Source organism: Stigmatopora argus, chromosome 1 (assembly GCF_051989625.1).
Source record: "Stigmatopora argus isolate UIUO_Sarg chromosome 1, RoL_Sarg_1.0, whole genome shotgun sequence".
In the NCBI taxonomy this organism is placed as follows: Eukaryota; Metazoa; Chordata; class Actinopteri; order Syngnathiformes; family Syngnathidae; genus Stigmatopora; species Stigmatopora argus.
In genome coordinates this window covers 2,299,554-2,313,052 of record NC_135387.1, presented here as the reverse complement: position 1 = coordinate 2,313,052, position 13,499 = coordinate 2,299,554, and the positions used below count along the sequence as shown (strand labels likewise).

The window sequence follows — 13,499 nt, the reverse complement described above, 5'->3', positions numbered from 1 at the left end:
ACATATTTGCCCCACTGTACACTTATACACCTGCACGAATTGAAATTATTTTTCCAGTTATTCAATCATTTTCATATAATTTTCTATAATTTGTGTTTCTCAAATCTTTAATATCAAATTGGGACACCTTGATCATTTTTAAGGGGTTTAGATGGTAGTTTTTCTTTTTGAGAACCGTGGAACGAATTAAAATTTTACATATAAAATTCTTTTTTTAACCAAAAAAAAGTTACAAAACAAGTGCTGTTACCAATTTATTTCATAGTTAGAGGTCCTATTGTGAATACATTTTAGAAATAAATATTTGTAAATGAAAATAAACTATTCTCAACTTTCACTGACACATTTAGTCAAAAATTCGTCCTCGCATGCAATGTTCCCTCTAATTTTTCATTGGTCTGGGCAGAAAGACAACCTCCCTGAGCGCACTGAGTACCAGTGTGAGCGACATCATCGGTACTCGGATGATTCGCCTAAAGATGTTTCACCAACGGACGTTTGACAGACAGGCAGGTCGCCGAACGGAGGTTTCGCCGAAACGGGATTCGCGCGCTCGCCCCGCCCCCGGATCATGTGTGTACAAGTTTTTCAACCTCTGCCCGTTAGGATTTTTAATCCGGCCCGCCGCAGGCATTTTCCAAATTATAGTAAAAATCAATGTTAATCTACCATCAATGGCAGCCCGGGAATAAGCACTCTAGGACGGGCATGGCAGCCCGGGAATAAGCACTCTAGGGCGGGCAGATGTAGCAGACCCGAGCCGTAAAATGACAGCAATCGGGTCAAATCCATCCTAAAACTGCATTTAATGATTAAATACAAATACTGGAGCTCTTTGGACATTAGAACCGAGCCCAGGGAAGTGAATTCCTCGGTAAAATGTTGCGATGATGTCGCGATGGAGGCAAAAAAACGTCTATATAAATCCATTCGCCAAACGGCTCAAAATGCTCTCAAATTCGGTCAAATCCAGCCGAAAACAGCGTTTAATGATTAAATACAAATACTGGAGCTCTTTGGACATTAGAACCGAGCCCAGGGAAGTGAATTCCTCGGTAAAATGTCGCAATGATGTCGCGATGGAGGCAAAAAAACGTCCATATACGTCCATTCGCCAAACTGCTCAAAATACTCTCAAATTCGGTCAAATCCAGCTGTAAACAGTGTTTAATGATTAAATACAAATACTAGTATTTGTATTTAATCATTAAACTAACAAATACTAGTATTTGTATTTAATCATTAAACACTGTTTGAACGAACGTTCATTCGGCGACCTGTCCGTCTGTCAAACGTCCGTCGGCAAAACGTCTTTAGGCAAATCATCCGGTCACGACATCCTCATTGCTCGCTATGGGCACACCAGTATCACACCTGCCACAAGCAGGTGCATGTCAATGTTCCCTCTAATTTTTCATGTAAAACATGCTGTAAACCACGAAAAACATAAGAGTGGACAGAGCTACTGCCACTGGCTGCCGCTTAAACGGCGCCATCATGGGGAAAGGGGTAAAAAAAAAAGTTTGGATTTTATTTACTGCGCGCCATATGATTGCTGCTGTGCAGAGAAGACGAGAGTAGTGCGCAATTGCGCACGCGCGCATCTTAGAGGGAACATTGCTCACATGCTATCAGTTAATTTCAGTGCAACATTAATGTAACCAAATTGTGTATGTATGTATGTATATATATATATATATATATATATATATATATATATATATATATATATATATATATATATATATATATATATATGTATAATTTTAATGTTTTTTTTTCAGTGCTGAGTTATCTCTCTGTATTCCGCCATTTTCCTAGTAGCAAACGGAACAGGGGAGTGGCTTCCGCTTGCGCGTTTCAACGTGGATTTTCACATTTTTATGGACTTAAAAAAAATAAAAAATCCCCAGAAAAAAATCTGAGATGTAGTGAAGCCGTGAGAGTTGAAACCGCGATTTTCGAGGGATTACAGTATTGCTTCTTTGTAGGACCATGTCAATAGCCTATTGGATACTAAGTATCGCGAAATATCCCCATAATGATATATTGTCACACCCCTGGTCACCTCAGTGGAACACTTGCATTCATTCATTCATTTTCTGAAATGTTTTATCCTCACTAGGGTCGCGGGGGTGCTGGAGCCTATCCCAGCTGACTTCGGGCCAGAGGCTGAGGACACCCTGAATCAATGGCCAGCTAATCGCAGGGCACGAGGAGACGGACAACCATTCACTCTCACACTCATACCTAGGGGCAATTTAGAGTGTCCAATCAGCCTACCATGCATGTCTTTGGATTGTGGGAGGAAACTGGAGTACCTGGACAAAACCCACGCAGGCCCGGGAGAACATGCAAACTCCACACAGGTGGACTGACCTGGATTCCAACCTAGGACCCCAGAGCTGTGAGGCCGACACGCTAACCACTAAGATTAAATTGTGCATGATGCGCCACCCTAAGGTACAATTCATTACTTGGGGTCCACATTGGCGGTGGCCTCATCAATAATGAGGATTCGATTTTTCCTCAGGATGGCTCTGGCCAGACACACTAGTTGCCTTTGGCCCACGCTGAAGTTGGAGCCAGATTCAGCCAGAACAGTTTCCAATTTCCCAGGAAGCTCTTCCACCACACCCTTTAGCTGGACCTGCAGGCCATACACAGGAAATATGCAATTCACTACATGTCCGAGCCCAGGTTGTTTGAGGTTTGATTATGATTGAATCTTCTAAATGTTTTCAGTCAACTGCTTGCATGGCACCTCTTGTAGCACATTCCACAGCTCCTTATCTGAATGCTGGTTAAAGGGGTCAAGGTTCTTCCTCATGGAACCTGTGAACAGCACTGGGTCCTGAAAAAGAAATGGAGAGGACCCCACAATAAATAAATGCAAATATAACACTAGATATGAATGTACTTCCAGTTTGTGGGACAACAAAAGGCACGTTGTGTTACGATCGGGGACGGAGGACCCCAAAGCAGCCAAAGGCAGCAAGTCTGGATGTCGAATTTTTATTGGAAACGTCCAAGAGACGGGCAGAGGCACAAAAGGAAGTAGAGTAGGCGAGTCGTTAGTGGTGGAAGGAAGGTCAGTACCCGTGGAGTTTGTCGTGGAGTCTAGAACGAAGGTAACAATGCGTGAGAGCGAAATCACTGTCCGTGGTCATGGGGCTGAGCATGGTCGGGATCAGTGAACTGATTAAGACGATCCAGCAGCGTGGTCATGTTCTTGTTGGCTTCAAATATTCCCCACTGGCTGATGAATCACACCTGGAAGCGTTTGAGTGATTAGGGGTTTGGCCTGTGGTTGGGTGGCAGGCACAACCAGCCACCAATCTGGTCCGGGGCCTGACAATACCCCCTACCCTACGAAGGGCCACCAGGTGGTCCCGGTGGAAGTGAGGAGTGGACGGAGTAGACCGGAGCTCGGCTTGGTGGAGGACTTGTTGTGCGTGCACACGTGGCAGGCAGACACGAATGATTGTGTATCTCCCCTTACTGTCGGCCACCAAAAGCGTTGGCGCAACACCGCCAGTGTGCGGGCAACACCCGGGTGGGAGGTCAGGCGGGAGGTGTAGGCCCATTCGAGCACCTTGGAACGCATTGGGGTCGGAACATAAAGGTCCTTCTGCGTACCTTGTCTTGGGTCCGGCTCAGAATCTTGGGCACTCAGTACCTCGGCCTCCAGCCCAGTCCCTCATACTAGCCACAATGCAGGAGGGAGGTAGGATATTTGGGGGCTCCTCCTCCGAGTTCGTGGGATGGAAAACACGGGATAACGCATCAGGCTTCCCGTTCTTGGAACCTGGGACATAGTTTAACGTGAAATTAAACCTACTGAAGAACATGGTCCACCTGGCCTGGCGAGGGTTCATCCTCCGGGGCGACTTGAGGTATTCAAGGTTCTTGTGGTCCGTTAGAACCGTGAAAGGCTGACTAGCCCCTTCCAGGTGGGGCCGCCATTCTTCCAGGGCCATCTTCACTGCGAGCAGTTCCCGGTCCCCAATGACGTAGTTGCGTTCCGCTGGAGACAGCCTACGGGAAAAGAAGGCGCAGGGGTGCAACTTTCCATCCGCCTGTTTGCGCTGGGAGAGGACAGCGCCGACCTCCACCTGGAACTGCAATCAGGGTCTGGGTGGGCGAGGACGGGAGCAGAGGCAAAACGAGACTTCAGATCAATGAAAGACGCTTCCGCTGCATCCGACCAACGGAACGGGAGTTTCGTGGAGGTGAGTGCTGTGAGGGGGGCGGCGATGCAGCTATAGTTCCTGATAAAACACCTATAGAAATTTGTGAACACCAAAAAGCGTTGTAACTCCTTTCTCCCTTTGGGCCTGGGCCACTGAGTTACAGCTGCCGCTTTTGTGACATGCACCCCGTCGGCTACCACATACCCCAGAAAGGTGGTCTGAGGGACATGAAATTCGCATTTCTCAGACTTGACGTATAGGTGGTTTTCCAGGAGGCGTTGCAACACCTGGCGCACGTGCTCCTCAAGGCTACGTGAAAAAAACAAGATATCGTCCAGATAGACGAATACAAACTGATTCAGCATATCTCGGAGGACGTCATTAAACAGGGACTGAAACACTGCCGGGGCATTGCAAAGGCCGAAAGGCATCACCAGGTATTCGAAATGGCCCAGGGGGGTGGAGAAGGCCGTTTTCCATTTGTCCCCCTCCCAAATACGGACAAGATGGTAAGCACTGCGGAGCTCTAACTTAGAAAAAATACAGGAACTGTGAAGCAGGGTAAAGGCCGAGTTGATCAGCGGTAAAGGGTACCTGTTCTTTACCGTGATCTCGCTCAGGTGTCGGTAGTCGACGCAGGGGCGCAGCGAACCGTCCTTCTCGACAAAGAAAAAGCCAGCCCCGACAGGGGAGGAGGATGGGCGAATTTGTCCTGCTTCTAGCGCATCGGAGATGTATTTCTCCAGTGCATCCCGCTTAGGCCTGGAGATGTTGAAGATCCGGCCCCTGGGAAGAGGAGCGCCTGGCAATCGTGACCGGATGATTCGCTTAAAGACGTTTCGCTGACGGACGTTTGACAGACGGACAGGTCGCCGAATGGACGTTCCGCCGAAACGGGATTTGTGCGCTCGCCCCGCCCCCGGATTGTGAGTGTACAAGTTTTTCAACCTCGGCCCGCGGGAATCCGAAAAAACGTCTATATACGTCCATTCGCCAAACGGCTCAAAATGCTCTCAAATTCGGTCAAATCCAGCCGAAAACAGCGTTTAATGATTAAATACAAATACTAGTATTTGTATTTGCGACATCAAATGTCGGATAGGCACTGGGGAAAACACCGTTGATGTGTGTGGTGCTCATACTTTGAAAAAAAATCTGGAGCTCGAGACTTCAGCGGGGCTTCAGCAACCCATATCCGCCCATGTGTCACTATCCTCGGATAGGCCATGGGGAAAACACCGTTGATGTGTGTGGTGCTCACACTTAGAAAAATTTATGCAGGTCAGGATTTCAGCGGGGCATCAGCCCACCCAATCCTCGGATACGCTCGGGAAAAACCCCCGCCGATGTGTGTTATGCTCACACTTAGAAAAAAAATATGGTGCTCAGGATTCCAGTGGGGCATGTGTCACCCCTGTCCGCCCACAGAGCACTGTGCTCGGTGAAAAACCCCTCCGATGTGTGTGGGGCTCAAATTTGAAAAAATTCTGGAGCTGCAGAAATTCAGCGGGGCGTCGTCCAACCCAGTCCGCTCACGGTGCACTATTCTCAGATAGGCTCGGGGGGGAACCCCCGCCGATTTTTAAAGTGCTCAAACTCGGGAAATATATGGAGCTCGATAATGAAACTCAGCATGTGTCATTAAAATCCGCCCACGAAGCACTGTTCCCGGGGAGAAACCCCTCCGATGACCGTAGGGATATGATTTACCTACTCGGCGGGCCGGATTAAAAATCCTAACGTGCCGTATATGGCCCGCGGGCCGAGGTTGAAAAACTTGTACACACGATCCGGGGGCGGGGCGAGCGCGCGAATCCCGTTTCGGCTTCGAACGTTCATTCGGCCGAATGAACGTTCGGCGGAACGTCCATTTGGCGACCTGTCCGTCTGTCAAACGTCCGTCGGCGAAACGTCTTTAGGCGAATCATCCGAGTACCCCTGGCAATAGGTTAATGGCACAGTCATACGGGCGATGCAGAGGAAGTGCCATAGCCTGGCCCTTGCTAAAAACCTGTGAAAGGCCCCGATAACACTCCGGCACTGCTGCTAGGTCAGGGGGGTCTTGCCTCGGAGGTGACCTTGTGGGTACATGGGCTGACTGGAGACATTTGGTGTGGCAGGCCAGGCTACAGGCTACCACCTTGGGTCCGCTCCAGTCGATCACTGGATTGTGCCGTCTCAACCAAGGAAGGCCCAGAACAATAGTAGCCACCGGGCAGTCCAAAACATAAAAGCACACCATCTTTTGGTGGTTCCCGGATAGACGGAGTAGAACTGGGTCCGTCCGTAGCTCCACTCTGCCAAAGGCACGTCCGTCAAGTGCCGTTATTTTCAGGGGTCTATCTATAGGCTGAGTCCCGATGCCAAGCCTAGAGACCATGGAGCGATTGATGAAGCTTTCGTCCGCTCCGCAGTCGACCAGAGCGGTGGCCAGATTTCCCCCCAGGAAAGAGATGCTGGCAGCAAGAAACAACAGGAGGATTCCCCAGTAGCCAGGCTCACCATAGCCTCCCTTACTATTGGTGAGCCTTTGCGTTTACCGGGCAAAAAGGGCATGTTCTCAAGAGATGACAATTTTCGCCGCAGTAATAACATGACGAAGACTGACGGCGACGTGAGCGTTCCTCCTCTGACAGCCCAGCGCGACCAAGTTGCATAGGCTCTGATGTCATCAAGGAAGGAGGGGCCACAGCCGCCGGGGGGAAGCGGGAAACAGACGCCGAAGTCCACCCACGGCGCCCACGTGCGAGCCACCTCGCCGCTGCTTTCGGCGTTCCTGGAATCGGTCATCAATCTTGATGGCCAATCCCACAAGCGCGTCAAGGGACTCGGGCTTGTCACGGCACGCCAGTTCATCCTTCATGGCCTCGTTTAGCCCCCCCAGAAATGCGTCCTGGAGGGCGCTGTCATTGAAGTCGCTTTCGCCGGCTAGAATGCGGAATTTGACAGAACATTCGACGACGCTCAGGATGCCTTATCTTAGAGATCTCAAGCGCCCAGCGGCCTCTCGGCCGCGCACCGGGTGGTCGAAGACCTTACGCATCTCCGCGGTGAATTCGGCATAGGAGGAGCATATGCTCGAGCCCCACTCCCACTCAGCGCTCGCCCATGCCAAGGCCTCACTTCGAAGGCAGCCGATGAGGTAAGCGATCTTGGCTCGATCCGTGTTGTAGGTGAGACATTGTTGTTCGAATACCAGACGGCACTGAATTAGAAACTGCTGACATGCGCTGAGGTTCCCACTGTAAGGGGCGGGCGGCGGGACCATAGGTTCGCGGAGCGCCGGTACCGGGTTTAGCTTTGGAGAGACTGGGGTTGGCTGTGCACTCTGTGAGTGAGGCAAAGGCATGAGTTGTGGCTGTATGGAGTTGAGGGTTTGGGTGCTCTTTGATACCTCAGTCAGGAGGAAGTGGATTGCCTGGCTGTCCTGGTCCATGAGCGGCGCTGGTTGATCGGTGGGGGCTTGGTTTGAGCTGTTAGGATCGGGGACGGAGGACCCCAAAGCAGGCAAAGGCAGCATGTCTGGATGTCTAATTTTTATTGGAAACGTCCAAGAGACGGGCAGAGGCACAAAAGGAAGTAGAGTAGGCTAGTCGTGGAAGGAAGGTACCCGTGGAGTATGTTGTGGAGTCCAGACTGAAGGTAGCAATGCGTGAGAGCGAAATCGTTGTCCGTGGCCCGTAGTCGTGGGGCTGAGCGTGGTCGGGATCAGTGAACTGATTAAGACGATGCAGCAGTGTGGCCATGTTCTTGTTGGCTTTAAATATTCCCCACTGGCTGATAAATCACACCTGGAAGCGTTTGAGTGATTAGGGGCTGGGCCTGTGGTTGGGTGGCAGGCACAACCAGCCCCCAATCTGGTCCAGGGCCTGACACGTTACTACATCAAAAGCTACTAGGAGGATTCAAAAGCCATTTCCTAATTCACTGCCAAACATTTCCTGTGGTAGTGATCAAATGATGTGCATCTTTGTATCGTTTATGCTTTGTCCTCAGCCAGTACTCACGCCAGTCAGTGCCTACATTTTTACAGTCATTTTTGGAAAACCTTGTCACATTGCCATTATTTTTAGAAGAGCCAGCCACCTTTTGACAGTATTTTCAGGACCAACAGAATTTTTTATCATCATGTACACGCAGAATCTATCATTTTCTACATCACTCAAACCCGTGACCGGATGATTCGCCGAAAGACGTTTGGGCGACGGACAGTTCGCCGAACGTACGTTTGGGCGACCGGACAGTTCGCCGAGCGGACATTTGGGCGACCGGACAGTTCGCCGAACGGACGTTTGGGCGACCGGACAGTTCGCTGAACTGACTTTTCGCCGCCGCGGGATTCACGCGCTCGCGCCGCCCCCGGATCGTGTGTGTACATGTTTTTCAACCTCGGCCCGCGGGCCATACACGGCCCGTTAGGATTTTTAATCCGGCCCGCCAAATTATAGTAAAAATCAATGACCTCATTCATTTCCCTTACCGCTCATCACTCTCAATTTAAAGACTGCTCTCTTTGACCTCATTCATTTCCCTTACCTGTTTTTGACACTATTTCTGGGTAAAAATCACCCCAGAACATTCCTGGATCACTAATTTTACTCAAAATAGTTTAAAATACATCTACCCAGACATGAGACCACATTCCTGGGTAAAATACCCCTCCAGAACCGACAGGGCCCGGTTGCAATACTACCACTCCTTGTAAATAAAATACCCATGTTGATGACACTATTTCTGGGTAAACAGAACCCCAGAACCTTCCTGGACCAATATCTTTACACAAATTAGTCTATGATACATCTACCCACACATGAGACACTATTTCTGGGTAAAATACCCCTCCAGAACCAAAGAGGCCCGGTTATAATACACCCACCCACTCTTCTCTAATAAATCACCCCGTATTTGAGACACCTTTCCCGGGTAAACATCAACTCAGAACCGTTTCTTTTTACACACAAACTTCACTAAGACACCCACCCGTATTTTAGGCACTTTTCCCGTGTAAAATGACCCACCAGAATCGAGCGGGCCTGCTTTTTATAAACACCCGTACGCACTCAACACTGTTTTGAATCGGCAGAACTCTCCCATCTGGTGGACACATTTATTCATTGCAATTGGGTCAGGTACCGGCTGAAAAGTGCACTTTTACCGGGGAAATCAACCACCCTGGGCCCAGTTCTAATGTCTAAAAATCCCCAGTATTTGTATTTAATCATGAAATGCTCTTTTCGGCTGGATTTAAACCCATTTTTGTGCATTTTTGGCCTTTTGCGAATGGACGTATATGGATGTATTTCCCTTGATCGCTGCATTTTACCGGGGAAATCACTCCCCTGGGCTCGGTTCTAGTGTCCAAAGAGCTCCAGTATTTGTATTTAATCATTAAATGCTGTTTTAGGCTGGATTTGACCCCATTTTAGTGCATTTTGGGCCGTTTGGCGAATGGACGTATTGCCCTTCATCGCTGTCTTTTTCCCGGGGAAATCACACCCGGGGCCCGGTTCTAGTGTCTAAAGAGCTCCAGTATTTGTATTTAACCATTAAATGTTGTTTCCGGCCGGATTTTACCCCATTGCTGTCTTTTCATGGGGAAAACTCATCCTACGGCTCGGTTCTGCTACATCTGCCCACCCAAGAGTGCCCTATTCCCGGGCTGCCATTGACGGTAGACTAATAACAGAAATAGCATCTGCACCTCAGTCAACATGTATCGGACGTCTACGGCAGTCAATGGCAGCTTATTGATAATGTGTTTAAGGGGTAGGCAAACTTTTTGACTTGCGGGGCAGAATGGATACTAAAATTTGACAGCATTTGGACACGCAATGTAATTTATCAAAGCTGGGGATTGAAATATAAGAAAAGACAATTGAAGGTGAAAATTTATTTTCAAATTTACTTTCAACAATTAGAACATATTATTCAACGAAAGAGAGCAGTCTTTAAATTGAGAGTGATGAGCGGGTTGAAAAACATGTACACACACGATCCGGGAGCGGGCCGAGCGCACGAAACGTCCGTTCGGCAAACTGTCCGGTCGCCCAAACGTCCGTTCGGCGAACTGTCCGGTCGCCCAAACGTCCGTTCGGCGAACTGTCCGTCGCCCAAACATCTTCCGGCGAATCGTCCGAGTACCCTCAAACCGGAAGTTGTTCAGGCTCCGCAGACATCAACTTTTGTCGGTGTGAAAAATTTGAATTTGAAACAATATTGGGGGTTTATTTGATTCCTGGTAATAAAACCTTGATGAAAACGACTTTATATTGTTAATATAGTCGAGATAGTTTAAATTTGAAGATTTCTAGATGTGGTGTGTAGAGCTGCCAACCTCCGTCGACCCCATTTCAGGAGTACCCTTGTCAATGCGATTCATGCAAAATCGATATAAAATGTAAAAAAAAATAACGTAAGACAATTTAAATAAATCTGGAATTATCATGTTTTCACATTAATTGAAATATTGTGTTTTTGCAAACTATTGAAAAAGTATAGCATAATGAAAATTTATCTTTGTGTTTGGGTCCTTCTATATGCGTTTTACAGTGAGTAATTCCACCACGTGTCACACTGAAGTCACACATGAATGTTGTGCAATGTGCAAATGATGGTCCTTTTGGAGACGGTTTCAACATGGGATATTTCGTCGAATACGAACCAATAAACTTCTGCGAGTGTCTGGGTTTCTTATTAGAAGTTTCATCCAAATTGCCATCATTTAGGCGCTTAACCCAAGCAGGCATATTGATAAGACTTACCAGTGCTGTGTACGCCTACTTCCTTTAGAAAACCCCCGGAAATGTTAGGATTGTTTTCAAAACAAAAGACTGGTGGTTTAGTCAGTCTTAATAATACTTACTTCCTTTATGAAAAAAACGAAGACGACAATGGTAAAGTGATAGAGGCAATCAAGTCCGAATTGATTGCCACGCTGAAGTCGCACAAGACGAATCATTTGTCATAACTTGTAATTCGGATGATTCACAATGCACTCGTGTTACCGAGTTGATCCGGTTTACAGTGCAGTTGAATCAAATGCGGAAGCCGTAGCGATGGTGTAAAATTCGAGGCATTTAAATTGTAAATTTGGTACTTTGCCGAAATAGTTGCTTAAAAAATGTAAGTGACAATTTTTTGGGGTTTCCGGAGTTTAGGAAGGTTATCCGGAGTCCCGGAGTTTGCGTTGCTTGTCCGGGTAAACTCCGGAAATTCCAGAGAAGTTGGCAGCTCTGGGTGTGTCAATGCAAAAAGTCTACCTCAGCTCAAAAAAGGTGGGAAAACATCGGTCTATCAAGTACCTGAGGAATGATCGAAATCTTCTGACGCATGTCATGAAGGCCCAGCAGAGAAGTCAACACTCCGTCAATGTAGATGTCCCCTTCGGGTTCAGAGAGGCGGAACAGGGCCGATACCAAAGAGCTTTTCCCAGCACCCGTCCGACCCACAATGCCCACCTTATATCAGAAATCATCATCGGATCAGCTTTAACAGCTATCATTGATATTATGTTGAAACCTTATTGACAATAACAACTCTGACCTTATCTTTGGGTTGAAAGGTCACTTTTAAATTGTGCAAAACTTTGGGGCCATCTGGACTGTAGGAAAAGCTGACCCCGTCAAAGGTCACCATTCCATTGCTGGGCCAACCAGGAGGCGGTCGCTTTTGTGTTTCCCAGGAGGCTTCGCTGTCCAGTTCAGTGTATTCCACCACCCTCTCCACTGATGTCATCTGTTAACAGGTTGAGCACATATTTCTTCTTATGCTACCAAATTTGGATGAGTTGGAATTAACTTGAAATTTAGAGCACATTCAAATATAATGACAAACATTTTTCTTTCTCATATACAGTAATCATGGCGGATGAGTGGTTAGCGTGTCGTCCTCACAGTGGGGGACCAGATTGGTCCACCTATGTGGAGTTTTCATGTTCTCCCTGGGCCTGCGTGGGTTTTCTCCGGGTACTCCGGTTTCCTCCCACATTCCAAAGTCAATCAAATTATGATTGTTCACAATGCATGGAAAAGTCAAGGTACGTGTCTGATACAGGCGGAAAAATTTCTGACTTGCAGCATGAACGTAGTTAGGCTACGTTTTGACCTGCAGTACTATAACCAGATGACTCTGAAATTTAATTAAATGTTTTTTAAGGCAAAGTGTATTTTCTCCAACTAAATTCCCTATCTTTATTTTTCAACTTCTACCGGAATTCTTCCTTCCAACCGACATTAAATCACATGAAACTTGAAACGTTTCATGTGAATTAATATTGGTTGGAAGGAACAATTCTGTTTTCTTTTGTGGAATTTTGGAATCTCTCGCCTCTTACCAAGTTCTCAACTTCAGCACTCTGCCGAACCCCCCACTGGAACATGCCCATCAGACTGATTGCGTAGCTCAAAGCCAAACCCACAGATCCAGCATCCAGCCCTGTCGGGATAAATACGTTTCACAAACCCTTTTTTCCAACAAAACGTATTCTGTACTTCCTTACGGTCCCGGAGCACTAGGCAGCCAAATGTGGTGACCGTCACAAAGAGGGAGCAGATACCATCGAGGCGTACGGCAAACCAGCGAGATGTGGTCAGGAAAAGGAACCACGCAGCTGTTTCAGGAGCACAGCTTGAATAGTTAGGGTTTGTTCAACCACCAAACAAGACAACTCTCCTTAAACAACCTGTATGCATATCCTGATGGCCGTCAAAGGCCCTTTGGAAGCGACTCTCTGCTCTGAAAGCTCGGATAGTCCACAGACCCTGCAGAGAGGAGGACAAGTGCGAGAATACTGGACTCCGAGCTGTAGAAGACACAAGGTGCATGTTTTGAGAATCTTTCAGTCTCCAAGTGTCGAAGTCATTTAGACACCGTGACCGGACGTTTGGTCGAGGGACGTTTGGTCGAGGGACGTTTGGTCGAGGGACGTTTGGTCCCTGCACCTCAGTCAACATGAATCGGACGTCTACCGCCGTCAATTGCAGCCGGACGTCGGGCTGCCATTGACGGCGGTAGACGTCCGATTCATGTTGACTGAGGTGCAGATGCTATTTCTGTTATTAGAGCTTCATCAAGGATATATAACACAGCAGTCAACATGAACTTTAATATGTCAAAGTTCCGGGCTAAAAGTATACTAAGACTTTTATTAGTTTGATAAAAATGACCATATAAAGTATTTCAACACCTTGCTGTATTGCAAGTTATAGAGAGAATGAAGGTTCATCGGACGTTTACCGCCGTCAATGGCAGCCCGACGTCCGGCTGCCATTGACGGCGGTAGACGTCCGATTCATGTTGACTGAGGTG

At 47.7% G+C, this 13,499-nt stretch overlaps 1 protein-coding gene across 5 annotated transcripts in view; it reads right to left on the bottom strand.

Annotated features, from left to right (window-relative positions):
- abcc4 (ATP binding cassette subfamily C member 4 (PEL blood group)) overlaps positions 1 to 13,499 on the bottom strand; it is a 166,007-nt gene that overhangs the window by 14,202 nt on the left and 138,306 nt on the right. For 4 of the 5 annotated variants that reach the window (XM_077596960.1, XM_077596877.1, XM_077596797.1 and 1 more), the window contains 7 exons: positions 12,874 to 12,993; positions 12,691 to 12,801; positions 12,526 to 12,626; positions 11,736 to 11,927; positions 11,495 to 11,650; positions 2,765 to 2,854; positions 2,478 to 2,650 (listed from right to left, as the gene is read on the bottom strand). In XM_077596960.1, the coding sequence (XP_077453086.1) occupies positions 2,478 to 2,650; positions 2,765 to 2,854; positions 11,495 to 11,650; positions 11,736 to 11,927; positions 12,526 to 12,626; positions 12,691 to 12,801; positions 12,874 to 12,993 (943 nt within the window). The remainder of the gene's footprint in view (positions 1 to 2,477; positions 2,651 to 2,764; positions 2,855 to 11,494; positions 11,651 to 11,735; positions 11,928 to 12,525; positions 12,627 to 12,690; positions 12,802 to 12,873; positions 12,994 to 13,499) is intronic. The other variant, XM_077597131.1, reaches the window with a different exon arrangement.